Genomic DNA, 21,394 nt, shown 5'->3' on the forward strand with positions numbered 1-21,394 from the left:
AATATAGTAGATATATGAGCATGAGCCAAAATTCAGAAACAAATGTGTTTGTTGTAAGGTTATTTATAATGATGAAAAATTGGACACAAACTAAATGACTAAAAGCAAAAGAACGGTGAAATATGTTGTACTCATATATAGCTTATTACTCAGATCAATTTCTCAGAGAAATTAATGACCTAAGGAAATACAGTAAAATATTAAATGAAGAAAATATGTACAGAATGTTTACAGGGTTTGATCCCAATTAAATATATAAATCTCAATTAGAATGAATAAGTATATCTCCCCTGTTTTTCTTGGCTGAATGCTATTAAGAGGAAAAATATACAAATAAATAATAAGATATATTATTCAAAGTGGGGAGGTATTTAGTTCTGGAATTTTATTCTACTACACAAGATGTTCTGAAGTCAAATACTAATGGAGACAAAGACTTGCAAAAAGAGTAGAAAAAAGAGAAAAAGATGAAGTAGTACCTTAAAATCTAGACCCAAAGTGTTGAAGTCATCTTAGGATATTTAAGGACCAACCATCACATGAAGAATGTTTATAGTAAAATTTTTTATCTCCCAGAAATGCTTCTAAGATCAGAATCTGAGGGGAAAATAATTATATCCCACATTCTAAAACAAGCTTCCAGCAACTAAAACCAGCCACTTCCCCATAAAGTTTACAGAGAAGTAATACTAGCAGTAGATCTAGTATTGACAATGTCCAAACTCCTCTATATCCCATTCCCTGAAAGGAAAAGTGATAAAAGAGAGTCTGACTATAAATGCAAGTGCTTTTAGGACTACTTCAACCAATTTTCCCTTATACTTTTTTATTTATACACAAGGGGAGCATGTGACAAAAATATAGATGAATTTAATAGAACAAGTTTCTTAGTAAAATAAAAACTTTGGTCATAGTTCAAACAGCAGCCACTCTGCCCCCACTCTCCATACCATCGGTACTCAAGATAATGGTACTGAACAGCCTGTGACTGAAAGCGTCTTGAATTTGGTGAAATACTGTACGTGTACATTAGGGGGTAAATTAGATCATCTTTCACAATCAGTATTGCAAAGAATTGGAAAGATTCTCCTAGAACAGAAACACATACAGGATGGCAGCGTTCACTCATTCACTGAACATGCCTATTCTGTGTCAGGCATTGTTTCAGAAGCAAAGATTATAGTAATAAATAAAATTCACAAGAAGGGGCTGGAGTTGTGGCTCAGTGGTAGAGCACTTTCCTCGCAAGTGTGAGGCACTGGGTTCGATCCTAACACCACATAAAAACAGATAATGGCATTGAGTCCATACACAACTAAAAAATAAAAATAAAAAAAAAAAACTAACACACAAGAAGCTTAATTTCACATGTGGGGACAGTACACCAAAAAATAACATCATAGAGTATATTAATTTTAGGAACTAAAGAGAAAGGTAAAAACAGGGAGAAAGAATAGAAATATTAAGGGGAATTAAAATTTTAAGTAGAGTCATCAGGGAAGACTTGCAGGAGGTGAGGGACTCAGCCATGTTTGATATTTCAAGCAAGGGCTTTCTTGGCAGAAAGAAGAGCATGTACAATGGCTTAGAAGCAGGGACCCACCTAGTAGTATATTTCAAGAGCACAGCAAGGAAGCCAATGACTCTCAAGAAGGATAAAAGTGAAAGTAAATGAAACTGTAGTTGAGAGGTAAGAAGAGGAGTCATGAGCAGATCTTATAGATCAGTGCCATTCAATAGAAAAAATAGACGAGTCACATACATAACTTAAGTTTACCTATTTGCAACATTTTAAGAAAAAGAAGGCAGCAGATGAAATTAACTAACATTTATTTAATGGAATACATTAAAAATATTGTCACTTCAATCTGTATATGATATATAAAGTATTAATAAGATATTTTTACATTCTTTTAAAATTTTTTTAAATAGAATTTATTTTAGATCTATTTTTGGTCTAGAGCAAAGCATACATCTGGACCCTTGTAGAACTCTATAATAGAATGTGTTCAGGCTTTTGCTTTTAGTGAATTAGGAAGCAATGGAAAAGTTTTGAGTGTAGATTTGACATAATCTGACTTGAGTTTTCACAGGAAACCTCTGGCTCCTATGTTGACAATAGACAGAGGAGAGAATGCCACTTTTCCTCGTCCCAAACAAACTTTGAACAAGCTATCCTCAAACAGAAAACTGAATCTAGGCAAGCAAAAGTCCAATAACAAGATTCTGGTTTGGAGAAAGTATATAAGCTGTAGTTCTCTGAAGGCCTTGTCTTTGCACAGGCTGTATCCTATTTCTACAACATGGGGCTCTCCATGCTCCAAGACTTAAATCATTATCTTCTATGGGGTGTCTCCCAAGCCTTGGGCAAGAAATAACTTATCCTTCTATAATACTCAAATATGATACTTGGATTATGTGCTTTTTCTTTTCATGGACTGTGAGATCCTCAAGACAAAAATATATGACATATCCATCATTGATCCTAATACCCAGTAGATTACCTGAAAGAGAGCAAGCTCCCAATAAACATTTGTTAACCTCAAGCAAAATACCAATTTAAAAAATCAATTATTATTTAAGTGTTCAAAAAATGGAAACAATGTAAATGTTTATCAACAGTGATATATTTATACTATGGAATGTTATATATCTAGAAGAATGAACAAACTGAAACTACATGCAACACAGATTATTAAAGACATAATCTTGAATCAAAGAAGTAAGACCCAAAAGATCATCCACCATTTGATTTCATTTACTTAGTGTTCATTATAGGCATAACAACCATAGCTGACAGATTACTTTTTACACTTGTAGGTAGGGATGGCAAAGGGGCAAGAAGAGAGTTCTGGGTTCAGATAACATTCTGTTTTTTCTTAGTTATATGATATGTCCAAGTTTTAAATTTTCTTTGATACACACACACACACACACACACACACACATATACCCACTTTCCTATGTGTATAATATACTACAATCTAAAGTTTACATGGAAGAGATACATAGCTTTCCACATAACAAAAATCATGAATTATTTTAATTGCAAACCATTTTGTTCAGCTATAAGTCCTCCTATCCAATATGTAAAAATAAATTTATGGCTAATTAAATGGCATAGAGTATATGCATGCATTTTTATAATTAAAAATTTCCACTAGTAGAACATATATTAAGTATTTGTCTTTCCTCAAAAAAAGGTTGTGAGTCATAAATTAGAAAACATTTTAACATGTAATCATTTTGTGTTTTTATTTTAAATTTATGATTTATCTTTTTTCCTTTAATTTGCCTTAAATTATCCTTTAATTGAGCATTTTAAAACACACAAATTAATGTTATATACTTACTTTAGTGCAGCCAGTGATTCCAAAAAAAGAGAGATTTTGACCCCACAAGGGGGATGTTAGTCAATGCCTCAAGATATTTTTGGTCGTCCTGACTATTAGGGAAGGCATTGCTAATGGCATCTAGTGTACAGGCCAAGAATGCTACTAAATATTCCACAGTGAGTAGGACAACCCCTCACAAGAAAGAATTATCCAACCTTGTCAGTAATGCTTAGGTTGAGAAACCTTGTTCGATTATAATAACATAAAGTTGTTGGAACTTTTAAAACATGATTTTTTTCTTGGCTGATTTTAATCTCTTTTACAGATTTTTTAAATGTTTAAATTGCTTTGTTCAAAGTGAATGAATCTTCTCAACATAAATTATGCATTGCTAACATCTTTTAAAATGCTTGTTTTTAAAAGTGTTTGCCATGTTTTTTTTCCAGTTTGCCTTATAAAAAGAAAAATTTTAGAAATATGCCATTCATAACAATTTCATTTATTCTTTCTCCAGGCTAGAAGAACAAAAGAATATCTTGTCAGAATTTCAAAGAGATTTAAATGAATTTGTTTTATGGTTGGGAGAAGGAGATAGCATTACTAGTATTCCACTTGAACTTGGAAATGAGCAGCAGCTAAAAGAAAAGCTTGAACAAGTCAAGGTAATATTATTTTCTAAACTCCCTCAAGGTCTACTTGTATATAGAATATATAAATCTATTTTTAGATGTATTTAATCATCAATTTCCTGCCCATTATGTTATTTATAGTTTTTCTTATTAAAGTATTTTTCTTATAACTTTATTTTGTCTTAAACCAATGGCTTCCATCCAGTGTACATATGTATGTAGGTATGTGTGTATACACACACACATATGTTTGTATAGGTGCATATATTGCCTATGTACTGTGTTTATACATGCATACTGCATGTCAGTTGGTGTTTATAACCCATTTGTAGTTCATTTTAGTCATATATATATATATATATATATATATATATATATATATATATAGTGCTGAGAATCAAACCCAGTGACTCACACATGCTAGGCAAGTGCTCTACCACTGAGCCACAACCCCAGCCCTCATTTTAGTCTTATTTGATGATTCCACAGCTTTAAGTAATTTCAAAAAATAATTTCAAAACTGAATAACAGAGTGTGAAATCATAAAATCTAAGTGTAACTGGGAATCTCTTTTTAAATCTGTCTTAGGCTATATATGTAAAGATTTGAATAGAGTGTTTGTGAAAATGAAACTAATTTCTTAGGGAATATCTTAATTGCCAAATCGATAATGTTTTTTCAGCCTCTAATTAAAGGTGTCAGATTCATTTGAAGCATTATTTTCTTTTGACATGTTTTGTCTGAGGTGTGGGTCATAGTGTTGCTTTACATTCCATACTGATGGAACAATCATCTAGCTTCCTCAAGTGATTTTTCATGCATTGCTACTGTTGTCCACTTCTCAGTGATTAACCTCACCAGTTTGACTACAGTGCTCTGATTGTACAGTTGGATTATTTTTCATAGTTTTGGTTTTGGGTAAGCTACTCTTTTGAATCTGTTCTAATGGTTTAAGGAAAGGTGAAAGGGGAAGTGAAATTAATATTTAATCATCCCTGTTTCATGCCAAATATTAGATGCATTTACAAACTGCTAATTTATTTGATCTTTATATCAAATATTTGAAATGGCTGCTATTATCATCCTTTTATAAGGTTGCATAATTAAAAGAAAATGGAATTACTTATATAGCAATGATTCAGTTAGTTTACACGTGCAAATTAGAGTCCAACAACAACCATTTATTTCTATGAAACAGGAAATTTACACCCTAGCAGGGGATGGAATGATAAAATAAAAATATTGCTTAATTAAGTAAACAAATATTGAGCACTTACTATATATCACACATTATACAAGAAATCTGAGATTCAAAAAATAAAAAGTCTGCAAACCATTCAATGATGGTTATAACCTGAGAAAACAAACTCAGTCTGTTCTTAGAAATTCATCTTTCCTAAATGTATTGAGTGTCATGTAGCAATATAATTGATGACTCATTTTATAAACATATTTAGCAGCATTCACTTATTAACAAATATGCATCGATTTTCTATTCTCCTTACACAATCTAGATAAGCATTGTCCAATAAAACTTCCATGATGTTGGAAATATTATCCATAATCCATCTCCATAGCCACTAGCTCTATGTGCCTCTTGAAAGGTGGCTAGTTTGAGTGAAGAGCTGAGGAGTATGTTTTATTTTATTGAATTTTTAATGAAGTTTAAATAACATCACATGGCAAGTGGCTACTGTGTTGAACACTGCAGCTCTAGCCATCATAAATAAACAAAATATATATTAACATCATGATGGTTTTGTAGATCTTAGGAAAGGGCATAAACAATGTGATGCTGAATGAAAAAATAAAAAGAAATTTGGGGATGTGAAAGAGTCAAAAATAAGGATTCCAGAGTGAAATATCCCAAGTTTGAATAACTGCTGTGTTGTTTCCTAGTTTTACATCCTCAAAGCTGGCATAACATCTCTGTCTGTGATTCATTCTAAATAAATTGAAGATAATAGGAACTATCTCATAGAATTATTATAATATGAAGATAAACTGAGAAAATATATGTGAAATGCTTAGTATAGTGTCTGGCACTGTGTATATTGAGAGGGTAATTTCTTTTTTACTTAGTGACTTCTTATAACATGGTATCTGGGATGATGGTGAATTTATTCAGATTGTTCTATTTATGATGGAAATGTGTTTTCAGAATATCTCTATTTGTATTGTTTTAGAGCTCATCATAGCATGTAACATATTTCTCTGGGAAAAAACAAACTAAGGGCTACAGTAATCTAGTGATCTGTAGGAAGTTTTATCCATTTGGGAGTATGTGTTTCAGTCTATCAACTCTGTGCTTTGTAGAAAATTGTTGGTATTTGAGGTACCCACGGGCCTTCGGTAAAGTTGCTTCATTTTGATAGACTGATCAATAGAGGTGAAGACAAGGTAGCTGGAATTGTGCTGTAATTCATTTTAAACATTGTTGCATTTGTCTGTTTCAGTTACTGGTGGAAGAGTTGCCTCTGCGCCAGGGAATTCTAAAACAATTAAATGAAACCGGAGGAACAGCACTTGTAAGTGCTCCCATAAGCCCAGAAGAGCAAGATAAACTTGAAAATAGGCTCAAACAGACAAACCTCCAGTGGATAAAGGTTAGATATTAACCATCTTCTTTGTCACATGTGTTAAATGCTTCAAGTGTTTGTATTTGTTTTGTTTCCTGGATGCTTTATTGGTGGGGGAAGAAGCTGGTATGTGGATTATAGTTTTGTTTTGCTTTGTTTTATAACCAGACCAAATCAAATGTTTTGTTGTAGATGGAAAAAAATGGTGATAGTAGATGGTTTTACATTAGTGAGCAAGCACCAAAATATACCCTACTATTTCTTTACATAAATTATTCTAAAGAATAAGACTACAAATATAATGAAGTAATCGATTCAGTGTTCAAGTGTCTATTCACAGTATTTAAGCAAGATGAGGGTGGTCTAGTTCAATAAGTATCATAAAATAGATAAAAATTACTCATTTTTATCTATAGTATAGACTTAATTGATAAGTGATCTATACTAACCTTGTCAGAAAGGTAGTTCTGTCTTTCTCTCCTTATTCACTTATGAGTCTTTGTCTTGTCACCTAGTATACTTTCAAATTCTAATATTAAAGATGTTTATCAAAATGAACATATACTTAATCTTTCAAAACAAATGGTACATATGAATTTATAATGAAAACCTTCATTTCATTGATTCAGTCCCATTCATTTATTGTAGGGGTGGTCTTAGGGATTGAACATAAGAGCACTTTACAGCTGAGTTTTATGTTCAGTTATTTTTATTTTATTTTACTTTTTATTTTGAGACACAGTCTTGCTAAATTGCTGAGGGTCTTGCCAAGTTGCTGAGACTAGCCTTGAATTTGTAATCCTCCTCCCTTACCTTCCTGGGTCTGGGGGATTACAGGTATGTAACACCATGCCTGGCTCAGTTCCATTTATTGAAAGACAGTAATTTCCTCGACTGTATGACTAAGGCACCCTTGTCTAAAATCATGTGAACATATGTGTATGAATAAGCTATTGAATTCTTTATTCTCTAGTATTTGATAATGTTGTTCCTCCAGTCAGTACCACAGTGGCTTAATTACAACCATTTTTGTTGTTTTTAACCAGACTCACTGCAATATAAGTGACATACCATTAAATTCTCCCATGCAAGATATACAATTCAATGATTATGATATATCACTTTATCATTTTGAATTGTGATAAAACATATATTACCAAGATATGTTATTTTTAAGTATTTTCAAGTGTATACTTAAGTGCCATTGTTTGCAATCATTATTACCATTTATTTCCAAAGTTTCCCATCACTGCCAAAAAAGATTCTGTAACTATTAAGGAATTGTGTCCCATGTACCTACCCCCATTAGCCTCTCATAACTTCTACATATCCTATATTCCTCTATGAATTTACCTATTGTAGATATTTCATTTAAGTGGAACCATACAATATATGTTTCTTTGTGCTAGGCTTAGTACATTAAGCATAATGTTTTCAAGGTTCATCCATGTTGTAGCATGTAGAAAAAACTTTATTTCTTTTTATGACTGAATAATATTGAACCATATGTCCATAATATTCATTTTTATTTTAAAATCTGGGTATTTCCAGGCATGGTAGCACATGCCTGTAATCCCAGCATCTCAGGAGGCTGAGGCAAGAGGTTTGCAAGTTCAAGGCCATCCTTAGCAACTTAGCAAGGCCCTGTCTCAAAATAAAATAAATAAATAAATAAAAGGGCTGGGAATATAGCTTAGTGGTAAAGTTCCCTTGGGTTCATTCTCCAGTGCCAAGGGAAAAAAAAATACGATCTGGTAGTGTAAACTTTATTCTTCCTATACAAGATTGCCTTAGCTACTTTTATTCTTTAAATAAAAGTAGCTATCTTGTCAATTTTATATAAAGCCTTCCAGGATATTGATGGAATTGTGTTGAATTTGCAGATCAATTAACAGCTTTATAATACTGAGTCATCAAATCTGTGAACATAGTATGTCTCTTCATTTATTTAGGTCTTCTTTAGTGAATTTTTAGTAATATTTTACATTTTTATGTATAGAGATAGTGCACATGAAGTATTACACTTAGTCCCAGATATTTGGTGATATCCTGTTATAAATGAGATTCATTTTAAATTTTGTTTTCTCCTTCTTAATAGTTTACAAAGATACATTTGATTTTGTATATTGAACACATACCCAGTGACCTTTTTAAATTTACTTGATAAGTAAATTTATTTAACAAGTTTTTCAAATGTTATAAATTTTTTTAATTCCTACAATCATGTCATCAAATAGAGACAGTTTCTCCATTTTTTATTCTTATGATTTTAAGGGTGTTGGTATTTTTTTATTTATTTAGCCTTTTGCACAGACTAGGAACTCCAAAATAGTAAGAAAACAGCGATAATGCGAAGTCTTGTCTCATTCCTTGTCACACGTGGAAGGCTTCCAATATTTATCATTAAATATGGTATTTTTGTAGGACTTTTGTCTTCTTAATAAAGATAAGGAATTATGATTTATTTCCACATTACTAACTCTTTTATTATAAATAGATAGTGAACTTAAAGTGCTTTCTTTGCATTAATTAAAATGATCTTGTATTTTTTGTTGTTTGTGAATATGGTGAATTATGACCATTGATTTTTTAAAAATTTAGTTGTAGATGGACAAAATACTTTTAATTTTATTTATTTATTTTACGTGGTGCTGAGGATCGAACCCAGGACTTACACGTGCTAGGCAAGCGCTCTACCACTGAGCTACGACCCCAGCCCATAATCATTGATTTTTGAATGTGAAACTAGTTTGAGATTTCGGAACTCAACCTTTTTTGATAATGATGTATTATACTTTTTATAGGTAGCTGGATTCAATATTTTGTTAAGAATTCTATATCTTTGTTCATGACAGGAATTGATCTATATTGTTTTTTCCTAAAATCTGTCTCAAGTGTTGGTAATAATGTTTGACTGGCTTTCTAACAAGTTGGGACATTTGGGACATACTCCATTTTTTTAATGGAAGAAATTGTTGAAATTTGTATTAATTTTTTCTAAAATATTTCAAAAATGCAATTGTGAAGCTATTTGGGCATAGAATTTTTTGTAGGAATGTTCTTAATAATGGATACAGTTTCTCACATAAATATGGAACTGATTAGGTAGTGTTTTTGTTTGTTGTTTGTTTGTTTGTTTTTGTTTTTTGGTTTGCAGGTATTGAACCCAGAGGTGCTTAACCACTGTTAATCACATCCCCAGCCCTTTTTATTTTTTGAGACAGGGTCTCACTAAATTTCTTAGGATCGTACTAACTTGTTGAGACTGTCCTCAAACCTGTGCTCCTCCTGAGTTGCTGGGATTACAGGTGTGTGCTACCATACCCAGCTATACACTTTTTATTTCTTTGAATGTCAGCTTTTGTAACTTGGATATTTTCTCGTCATTTTCTCTTTTCAGCATGTAGATGTTCTTCAGACATCTATTAATTCTTTATATATTTATATATATAACAATGAAAAAAACTTATCGAGAGCTCTGCATGCCTGACAAGTCTTGTTGACTGAGATATTTTATTCTATGTTCTAAGGCAGATAGCTGACTATGTGACTTAAGAATAACTTCAAAATTTTGTAATGCAAAGAACTTTGTTTTGAGGTGCTCAGATCTGTTGGGGTTTTCTCCAGCTACCAAATTCAATTCAGTTACAAAAGAATAAGGAACTTTGTTCGTTAGTTTTGATTTATATTTGTTTTCGTTTACCAGAAAATGCTAAGAGAAGACGGTTCTTTGTGTGGTAATTTTGAGCTAAGAACAAATACCCTTCTACAAATTTTCAGTTCCCCAAATTTAATCCAAGTTTTAGCTCCACCCTTAATGACATAATTCATCCAAACCTTCTACAATTTCTATCACAGTAAGCTCTCCTTAAACCTAATGCATCTTCTCCCTTACTTCATATGTCCCCATATATGCATTCCTCCCAGATATGCTTTTGACCCTCAAGGATGTTTCAAGACCTCTCATCTACTTTTTTAAAATATGATTTTAGTTATAGATGGGCACAAAACCTTTATTTTATTTATTTATTTTTATTTGGTGCTGAGGATTGAACCCAGTGCCTCATACTTGCAAAGCAAGTACTCTGCCACTGAGTCACAATCCCAGCCCTCTCATCTACTCTTGATCATGGTTGTACTACCTTTTGAGCACATTTAACACATATTAAATTTGTTCCACCCAAAATTAAAAGCAAATTGTAATCTTTTAAACTGGGAACAAACCCATTCTGAGAAGATATTGCAGAACTGTAATTTTCATGTAACATAAATTGGCTTCTTTCAAACATGGCACAATTACCTCTAAAGAATCATTTGTTAGTCATTAGCACCCAACTAAATTGAGAGTTATGAAGAAGGTATACTGAGAAAAAATTTTCTTTTTTGAAAAGAAAATAATTAAAGACTTCATTTTGAATTTTGTCAGGTTATTTATTATATTTTTAAAGGAGGATGCTGAAGTTCTTATAATAGATCATTTACATGACTAATAAAATAGAACTGAAATAAGTACCAATTTTATGACATTAAATCAAAATGTGTGTTCAGGACTCTATAATTCTAGCAAGTATATATTTGAAAAAATCCTCTTTATTTTCATATATCAATATTTTGTTTCAGTTATGGGAATAATCAGAGTAAAACATATTCAGATAAGTTGTCTTCTACTGAAAAATGAAAAGTTTCTTCTTTTAACTATGTCACAATAGCCATGTACAAAGACATAGCCACTTGCATATGAGAGGAAAATGATATCCTATTGATTAAATTTTGTAGCTGCCTAACAGTACAAATAAAACCATTCCTCATAAGAAGAGAACAAGAACTGGGCATGGTGGCACACCCCTGTAATCCCAACAGCTCAGGAGGCTAAGGCAGGAGAATAACAAGCTCAAAGCCAGCCTCAGCAAAAGTGAGGTGCTCAGCAACTCAGTGAGACCCTGTCTCTAAATAAAATACAAAATAGGGCTGGGGATGTGGCTCAGTGGTTGAGTACCCCTGAGTTCAGTCTCTGGTACCCCTCCCTGCAAAAAGAAGAGAACAAGGAGAAAGAATTCCCCCAAAATGTTTCACAATAACTTGATAATATCACAAAAAGGAACCACAAAATTTTAATCGTAGGCAACTACCTAAAATTACAATTGCAGTTTTGTGGGTAACAAGTCAAAAAAATTAAAAAAGTCAATCTTTTGTGATAGAAAATTAGAAGTAAGACTATGACACCTTTTGTGGGGACTCATAGTACTATTATATTCATAACATCTGTCCTATACCAAAATTATAATTTTAATGCTATGCCTTTGCCACTAAGTGCCATAGAATTTGGAATCTTATTCATTAGTCATACTAAAATTATTTTTCTTTTCTCAATTCCTATGCTTCCCTACCCCTGTTAGTTTACATTTAGGGAAAAAAGAAATAATCAATGCCAGTTTTAGGTCAGTACCCAAGTCAGTGTTTTCTTTAAGTAATTAAGGATGGCTAATGACTCACTGAGAAACAGTCCTGATCCTCATTACATTTCAAATTTTCAGTCATTATAGAGGAGAAGAAATAATGGGAACTCACCCCCTGTGTTGTCCATCTCCCTCCTCCACTCAAAGGCTGCATGAGTGGCATACTTAGAGCTGGTTGGTCATGTTTGCTGGGACACAAATACATCAAGTCCTTAGCACATAATATCTCCAAAAATGCCCTAGTATCATAATCACCTGGTAGATGCCTTTCTACACAGCTAACTGTAATTTCTTGCATTGCATAGCTATCATGGACTTTTGCGACTTTATATTTCATTACAGAAGAGAGAAAATAGCGGATGGGAAGCAATACAGATGCTTCTTGACTTACATGGGGTTATGTCCTGACAAACCCATTATAAGTTGAAAATTAATCTAATATACCTAACCTACTGCACATCCTACCTTAGAATAATTATTTTATCATCTCTTAATATTTCTCTGGGCCAGGAATTAAGAAAAGACAGTTGGAATGATTCTGACTCAGGATCTCTGTCTTTCCCACTCCCTCATTTTTTTTGTTTGGGGGATAGTGATGGAACCCAGAGCCTCATGCATGCCACTCTACCATTGAGCTATATCCCCAACCCCTAGAACCATCCCTTCTGTAGAACATTTGTGATTGTGTAATATCGGAATTTGTGTATGAGTTGTTTTAGAATTAGTTATATGCCTATTGTTTTTTTTTTTTTTATTTTAAGTAACCTTATATGTAGTATATGTTATATCCTTACTATTCAAAATATAATTTCACTTTTATTGAATTAATTCAAATTTGGGAGTCATTATTTGCTATTTATTTATAGTTGAATTAATATTTTAATTTTACTGCATTTACAGTATAAAATATTGCATATTAAAATATTTTACAGACACAATTAAGAAATTTTGCAGGAAATTAAATTTCAGTTAACTTTATATAAAATCTGATTGACTTTACCAGAAAAAAATATATTTACAAATATAATTTACATGGCAAAGCTTTAACATAGGAATATATTTTGCAATATTGATAATAGTACTAGAATTGTTTTAAACTAAATTACAAGATAAAAATTATCAAATTAGAAATTTAGTTAAAACTCTGAAGACAGACCATTTTCCACAATATACATATGGCCATATCAAAATTTCTAGAAATCTGGTTCATTTCATATTAACATCTAATCATGTTACTTCTCAAAATCCATCTAAGGAGTAAATATTTTAGAAATTGCCTTTTCATTTGTATCAGGTTAATAAGAGTTTGGTCTTTTCCACATGTTTGCCATGTAATGCCAGTAAGCATTAGTCATTATCATAAATGTATAGAGCAAAAAGAAGAAAATCAAATAAAGCTTAAGCTTGGCTTTTCTACTCCTTGCTCAAAAATGGACATTGCTCCCATCAATTAATTTCCTATTACAATATAGTGATTAATAAATTGTTCTAGTAGTGATCATTCAGTTTTGCCCTTAATATTATCATTTTTTTTACTAAAGAAGAAAATCTTCATTGGAATTGTTACAATGTTGACTGATATTTAGGGGACTCTAAAAATACATAATAGACATAATAATAATAATTACAAGAATTTGGTTGTCTAGTTAGGAGTACTGGCAGGGACTAACTAGTTGGTTCCATTGGAGCTTTGATGGGCTCATTCTACTCCCCCATAAAGTATATCTGTAGCATAATCCAGACAGCACATATTTTTATAAATATATGAGCTGAAATATTAATGAAAATGATGTCCACCTAATTTTTTTTTTATTGTTGGTTGTTCAAAACATTACATAATTCTTGATATATCATCTTTCACACTTTGCTTCAAGTGAGTTATGAACTCCCATTTTTAGCCCATATACAGATTGCAGAATCACATCAGTTACACATCCATTGATTTACATATAGCCATACTAGTGTCTGTTGTGTTCTGCTGCCTTTCCTATCCTCTACTATCCCCCCTCCCCTCCCCTCCCCACCCTTCTTCTCTCTCTACCCCCCCTATTGACCTTCATTTCTCCCCCTTGTATTATTTTTCCCTTTCCCCTCATTTCCTCTTCTATGTTCTTTTGTATAACCCTGAGGGTCTCCTTCCATTTCCATGCAATTTCCCTTTTCTCTCCCTTTCCCTCCCACCTCTCATCTCTGTTTAATGTTAATCTTCTTCTCATGCTCTTCGTCCCTACTCTGTTCTTAGTTACTCTCCTTATATCAAAGGAGACATTTGGCATTTGCTTTTTAGGGATTGGCTAGCTTCACTTAGCATAATCTGCTCTGATGCCATCCATTTCCCTGCAAATTCTATGATTTTGTCATTTTTTAATACAGAGTAATACTCCATTGTGTATAAATGCCACATTTTTTTTATCCATTCATCCATTGAAGGGCATCTAGGTTGGTTCCACAGTCTAGCTATTGTGAATTGGGCTGCTATGAACATCGATGTAGCAGTGTCCCTGTAGCATGCTCTTTTTAGGTCTTTAGGGAATAGACCGAGAAGGGGAATAGCTGGGTCAAATGGTGGCTCCATTCCCAGCTTTCCAAGAAATCTCCATACTGCTTTCCAAATTGGCTGCACCAATTTGCAGTCCCACCAGCAATGTACAAGTGTACCCTTTTCCCCACATCCTCGCCAGCACTTGTTGTTGTTTGATTTCATAATGGTTGCCAATCTAACTGGAGTGAGATGGTATCTTAGGGTGGTTTTGATTTGCATTTCTCTGACTGCTAGAGATGGTGAGCATTTTTTCATGTACTTGTTGATTGATTGTATGTCCTCCTCTGAGAAGTGTCTGTTCAGGTCCTTGGCCCATTTGTTGATTGGGTTGTTTGTTCTCTTATTGTCTAATTTTTTGAGTTCTTTGTATACTCTGGATATTAGGGCTCTCTCTGAAGTGTGAGGAGTAAAGATTTGTTCCCAGGATGTAGGCTCTCTATTTACCTCTCTTATTGTTTCTTTAGCTGAGAAAAAACTTTTTAGTTTGAGTAAGTCCCATTTGTTGATTCTAGTTATTAACTTTTGTGTTATGGGTGTCCTATTGAGGAATTTGGAGCCCGACCCCACAGTATGTAGATCGTAGCCAACTTTTTCTTCTATCAGACGGCGTGTCTCTGATTTGATATCAAGCTCCTTGATCCATTTTGAATTCACTTTTGTGCATGGCGAGAGAAAGGGATTCAGTTTCATTTTGTTGCATATGGATTTCCAGTTTTCCCAGCACCATTTGTTGAAGATGCTATCCTTCCTCCATTGCATGCTTTTAGCCCCTTTATCAAATATAAGATAGTTGTAGTTTTGTGGATTGGTTTCTGTGTCCTCTATTCTGTACCATTGGTCCACCCGCCTGTTTTGGTACCAGTACCATGCTGTTTTTGTTACTATTGCTCTGTAGTATAGTTTGAAGTCTGGTATCGCTATACCGCCTGATTCACACTTCCTGCTTAGCATTGTTTTTGCTATTCTAGGTCTTTTATTTTTCCATATGAATTTCATGATTGCTTTCTCTATTTCTACAAGAAATGCCTTTGGGATTTTGATTGGTATTGCATTAAACCTATAGAGAACTTTTGGTAATATCGCCATTTTGATGATGTTAGTTCTGCCTATCCATGAACAGGGTATATTTTTCCATCTTCTAAGATCTTCTTCTATTTCTCTCTTTAGGGTTCTGTAGTTTTCATTGTATAAGTCTTTCACCTCTTTTGTTAGGTTGATTCCCAAGTATTTTATTTTTTTTGAAAATATTGTGAATGGAGTGGTTGTCCTCATTTCCATTTCAGAGGATTTGTCGCTGATATACAGGAATGCCTTTGATTTATGCGTGTTGATTTTATATCCTGCCACTTTGCTGAATTCATTTATTAGCTCTAATAGTTTCTTTGTAGAGCCTTTTGGGTCTGCTAGGTATAGAATCATATCATCTGCAAATAGTGATAATTTAAGTTCTTCTTTTCCTATTTTTATGCCTTTAATTTCTTTCGTCTGTCTAATTGCTGTGGCCAGTGTTTCAAGAACTATGTTGAACAGAAGTGGTGAGAGAGGGCATCCCTGTCTTGTTCCAGATTTTAGAGGGAATGCCTTCAATTTTTCTCCATTCAGAATGATGCTAGCCTGAGGCTTAGCATAGATTGCTTTTACAATATTGAGGTATGTTCCTGTTATCCCTAGTTTTTCTAGAGTTTTGAACATAAAGGGATGCTCTACTTTGTCGAATGCTTTTTCCGCATCTATCGAGATGATCATATGGTTCTTATTTTTAAGTCTATTGATGTGGTGGATAACATTTATTGATTTCCGTATATTGAACCAGCCTTGCATCCCAGGGATGAATCCTACTTGATCATGGTGCACAATTTTTTTGATATGTTTTTGTATCCGATTCGCCAGAATTTTATTGAGGATTTTTGCATCTAGGTTCATTAGAGATATTGGTCTGAAGTTTTCTTTCTTTGAAGTGTCTTTGTCTGGTTTAGGTATCAGGGTGATGTTGGCCTCGTAGAATGAATTTGGAAGTTCTCCCTCTTTTTCTATTTCCTGAAGTAGCTTGAAAAGTATTGGTATTAGTTCCTCTTTAAAGGTTTTGTAAAATTCTGCTGTATACCCATCCGGTCCTGGGCTTTTCTTAGTTGGTAGTCTTTTGATGGTTTCTTCTATTTCCTCAAATGATATTGGTCTGTTTAGGTTGTCTATATCCTCCTGACTCAATCTGGGCAGATCATATGACTTCAGAAATTTATCGATGCCTTCACTATCTTCTAATTTATTGGAGTATAAGGATTCAAAATAATTTTTGATTATCTTCTGTATTTCTGAAGTGTCTGTTGTGATATTGCCTTTTTCATCCCGTATGCTAGTAATTTGAGTTCTCTCTCTTCTTCTCTTCGCTAGCATGGCTAAGGGTCTGTCGATTTTGTTTATTTTTTCAAAGAACCAACTTTTAGTTTTGTCAATTTTTTCAATTGTTTCTTTTGTTTCGATTTCATTAATTTCAGCTCTGATTTTAATTATTTCTTGCCTTCTACTTCTTTTGCTGTTGTTTTGCTCTTCTTTTTCTAGGATTTTGAGATGAAGCATGAGATCATTTATTTGTTGGTTTTTTCTTTTTTTAAGGAATGAACTCCAAGCAATGAATTTTCCTCTTAGAACTGCTTTCAATGTGTCCCACAGATTCCGATATGTTGTGTCTGTGTTTTCATTAATCTCTAAGAATTTTTTAATTTCCTCCTTGATGTCTTCTATAACCCATTGATCATTCAGTAACCTATTGTTCATTCTCCAAGTGATGTATGCTTTTTCCTTCCTTCTTTTATCGTTGATTTTCAGTTTCATTCCATTATGGTCAGATAGGATGCATGGTATTATCTCTACTCCTTTATATTGTCTAAGCGTTGCCCTGTGACATAATATATGATCTATTTTTGAGAAGGATCCATGTGCTGCTGAGAAAAAAGTGTAACTGCTTGATGTTGGGTGGTATATTCTATATATGTCAATTAAGTCTAGGTTATTAATTGTGTTATTGAGTTCTATAGTTTCCTTATTCACCTTTTGTTTGGAAGATCTGTCCAGTGGCGAGAGAGGTGTGTTGAAGTCTCCCATGATTATTGTATGGTGGTCTATTAGACTCTTGAACTTGAGAAGAGTTTGTTTGATGAACATAGCTGCGCCATTGTTTGGGGCATATATATTTATGATTGTTATGTCTTGTTGGTGTATGGTTCCCTTAAGCAGTATGTAGTGTCCCTCTTTATCCCTTTTGATTAACTTTGGCTTGAAATCTATTTTATTTGATATGAGTATGGACACTCCTGCTTTTTTCCGAAGTCCATATGAGTGATATGATTTTTCCCAACCTTTCACCTTCAGCCTATGTATGTCTTTTCCTATCAAATGCGTCTCCTGTAGGCAGCATATTGTTGGGTCTTGTTTTGAGATCCATTCTACTAGCCTGTGTCTCTTAATTGGTGAGTTTAAGCCATTAACATTTAGGGTTATTATTGAGATATGGGTTGTTGTTCCAGCCATATTTGTTTATTTATGTTACTAAACATGGTTTGTTTTCCTCTTTGATTATTCCCCCCCCTTTACTGTCCTACCTCCCACTGTTGGTTTTCATTGTTATTTTCCATTTCCTCTTCCTGTAATGTTTTGCTGAGGATGTTTTGAAGAGATGGTTTTCTAGCTGCATATTCTTTTAACTTTTGTTTGTCGTGGAAGGTTTTAATTTCATCTTCCATCCTGAAGCTTAATTTCGCTGGATACACAATTCTTGGTTGGAACCCATTTTCTTTCAGTGTTTGAAATATGTTATTCCAGGATCTTCTAGCTTTCAGAGTCTGTGTTGAAAGATCAGCTGTTATCCTGATTGGCTTGCCCCTAAATGTAATCTGCTTCCTTTCTCTTGTAGCTTTTAAAATTCTCTCCTTATTCTGTATGTTGGGCATCTTCATTATAATGTGTCTAGGTGTGGATCTCTTATAATTTTGCACATTCGGCGTCCTGTAGGCTTCTAGAATTTGGGATTCTGTCTCATTCTTCAAGTCTGGGAAGTTTTCTCGTATTATTTCATTAAATAAATTGCTCATTCCTTTGGTATGGAGTTCTATACCTTCCTGTATCCCAATGACTCTTAAGTTTGGTCTCTTAATGTTATCCCATATTTCTTGGATGTTCTGCTCATGGTTTCTTAACAGTCTTGCTGAGCTGTCTATGTTCTTTTCAAGTTGAAATACTTTGTCTTCATTGTCTGATGTTCTATCTTCTAAGTGTTCTACTCTGCTGGTAGTACTCTCAATTGAGTTTTTAAGTTGGTTTATTGCTTCTTGCATTTCTAGGATTTCTGTTTGTTTGTTTTTTATAACCTCTATCTCCCTGTATAGTTGATCCTTTGCTTCCTGGATTTGTTTGTGTAATTCCTTGTCGAAGTGATCTTTCATTGTCTGATTTTGCTGTCTAATTTCTTCCTTGATACTCCAGATCATCTGAAGCATATATATCCTGAATTCTTTATCTGACATTCCATCTGCTGCAGCTGTTACCTCTTCCAAAGTTGAGCTGACCTGCATTGCTTGTAGTCCTTTCTTTCCTTGTCTTTTCATACTGCTTGCGTTTCTTTCTTCTTGGTGAAACTGTTGTGTTTTTGAAATTTTTCCCCCCCCTATATATTTATGTTGCTCTTGTATAGTTGAAAATTCTCCCTTGCAGGTGCGGGCAGGGGCTCTGCTCTGCTCCTCCTCCAATTGGTGTGAGGTGTCTACCACGCCCGCGGACCCCTGGGCCTGATCCGCTGTTCTGTCGCAGGTCTGCCTACCTTGCAGGTGGGGGCGAAGGCTCTGCCCTGCCCCTCCTACCACGCCCGGGGACCGCTAGGCCTGATCTGCAGGTTGGTCGCAGGTCTGCCCACCTTGTGGGCAAGGGTGTCAGTTCCGCTCCGCCCCCACTCCAATTGGGGTCACTTGACCACCACACAGGCGAGCCGCTGGGCCTGATCTGGGCGCGGGCTAAGGCTCTGCTCTGCCCCTACTCCAGTTGGGGTGAAGTGTGTACCACGCTGGCAGGCCGCTGGGCCTGATCCACAGTTCTGTTGCAGGTCTGCTTACCTTGCCAGCGCGGGCGGTGGCTCTGCCCTGCCTCTCTTACCATGCCTGCAGACCGCTGGGCCTGATCTGCAGGTTGGTCGCAGGTCTTCCTACCTTGGGGGCGTGGGCAGCGGCCCCTCTCCTCGCCTCTGGCTCGATGACAAAGCGAGAGAGACTCGGGTATCTGTGACTCACCCTCCCTACCAGGGGACCAACTGTTTCCGTCGCCGCTGGCACCGATGAAGTTTTCTCCTCGGCCGCTCTCCGATGACATCAGATCTCTGCCATGCTGGCATCCCCTGTTCTATGGCTGAATCCCATTTTCTTCTCTTCCAATAGGCGGAGCTGTGCCCTCTGAGCTGAGCTTCTGCCCTCTATGTGCTGACAGAAATCCCTGTACGGTGGCTCCTGGGAGTCTCTCAATCCTGTTAGTCCAGAGCCCTTTCACTTATCCGGCCCCTCCCCCTGTTCCTCCTCCCAGCCAGCCAGCCAGGTCCTGTTCACCAGAGGCGGTTCCCCAAGGATCTGATTACACTTGCAGCCCCACCGCGTGTCCTATATCCCGAACGATGAACACCCTCTCTGTCATTCAATTAAGCCCCAGTGCTGTGGTGGGGTGATCTGGGAACCAACAGTTAAATTTTTCAGGACCCCTTTGGTGGGCACGCCCCCAGAAACTGGCGGCTAAGATCTTGGGTGTCGCCGCTGGTGTTAAGGGGAGGTGGGGATCTGGAGTCCCCTCTGCTTCCCTACAGACACGCCCCTGGTGGTTTCCTGGCTGCTTGTATCTGGAGGGGGTGGGAGTCACACACCTGCTAATGTGGATTCCACTGGGAAGGAATTCTGTCGGCGGAACTCTGGTGATGTCACCACTCTGCTATGGCAGGCCCCAGGCTCCTTGCCAGAGTGTCCGAAGGGAGGGGTGGGACTGGTCTGTCTCTGGTTGGTTTCAGCTCCCGGTTTGCTATTTCATGAAGGCTTGGCGAGAGACCTCTTCCTAGAGTCCCTGCACCGCTCCTGCTGCGCTGCGCTGCGCTGCGCCTCGGAGGCTATCCGCCCTGACGCGGGCCGCGTGCAAGCAGCCAACAGTCGCCGAGTCGCGCGGGCAGCGGCTGGCGGGTCTGGACCTCTGCGCTGCGTGGCGGAGATTCACTCGTCTAGCGCAGACTGTCACCTCCAAAAATCCTTCCAATTCCCGGCCGGTCTCTCTTTAGTGGAATTTTGCTAGGAGTTTCTCAGCAGGTCATATCTAAGCGTATCCATGCGTCTCTCTGACCCCTTTGTTGAGGAGGTACTGAAAGCGCTGCCTCCCCTCTCGCCGCCATGTTGGATCCTCGATGTCCACCTATTTAGAGGGCACATAGTCTGATAGTTTTGGGAAGTCTGTCATCTTGGACGTTTCGTTTATGTAGTTAATAATTACATTATAACATTTATTTATTCATTAAATTATTCATTCAACTTTCTAATGAGTGACTATGTATCACATGCTGTTCAAAGCATATCATAATCAATTCTCACCCTTATGTTATTTAAAGGACATGCATAATTTTATAGGGCTTGGCATTATAAATATTCATATCTCTAATTCATAGTTACTAAGTAGGTTGATGCTGAGGGTTGGGGGAAGGGAGTAATAATTTAAAGTTTATAACATAAGCATCCTTGACTTTGCCTCCTGTAATTTCACACTGGGATGAGGTTTATTACTAGGTTGTGTGTCATGAGTACATCTCAATTTGCTCTCACAGTCCTGTTTTTTTCTGTTATCC

At 35.6% G+C, this 21,394-nt stretch overlaps 1 protein-coding gene across 11 annotated transcripts in view; it reads left to right on the top strand.

Annotated features, from left to right (window-relative positions):
* Dmd (dystrophin) overlaps positions 1-21,394 on the top strand; it is a 2,205,817-nt gene that overhangs the window by 1,364,013 nt on the left and 820,410 nt on the right. For all 11 annotated transcript variants that reach the window (XM_058572890.1, XM_046425263.2, XM_046425265.2 and 8 more), the window contains 2 exons: positions 3,850-3,997; positions 6,421-6,570. In XM_058572890.1, coding sequence (XP_058428873.1) covers positions 3,850-3,997; positions 6,421-6,570 — 298 coding nt within the window. The remainder of the gene's footprint in view (positions 1-3,849; positions 3,998-6,420; positions 6,571-21,394) is intronic.

The sequence above is a fragment of the Marmota monax genome, unplaced genomic scaffold (assembly GCF_021218885.2).
Source record: "Marmota monax isolate L192 unplaced genomic scaffold, Marmota_monax_Labrador192_F-V1.1 WCK01_AAM20220418_F8-fsc00075, whole genome shotgun sequence".
Taxonomy (NCBI): Eukaryota; Metazoa; Chordata; class Mammalia; order Rodentia; family Sciuridae; genus Marmota; species Marmota monax.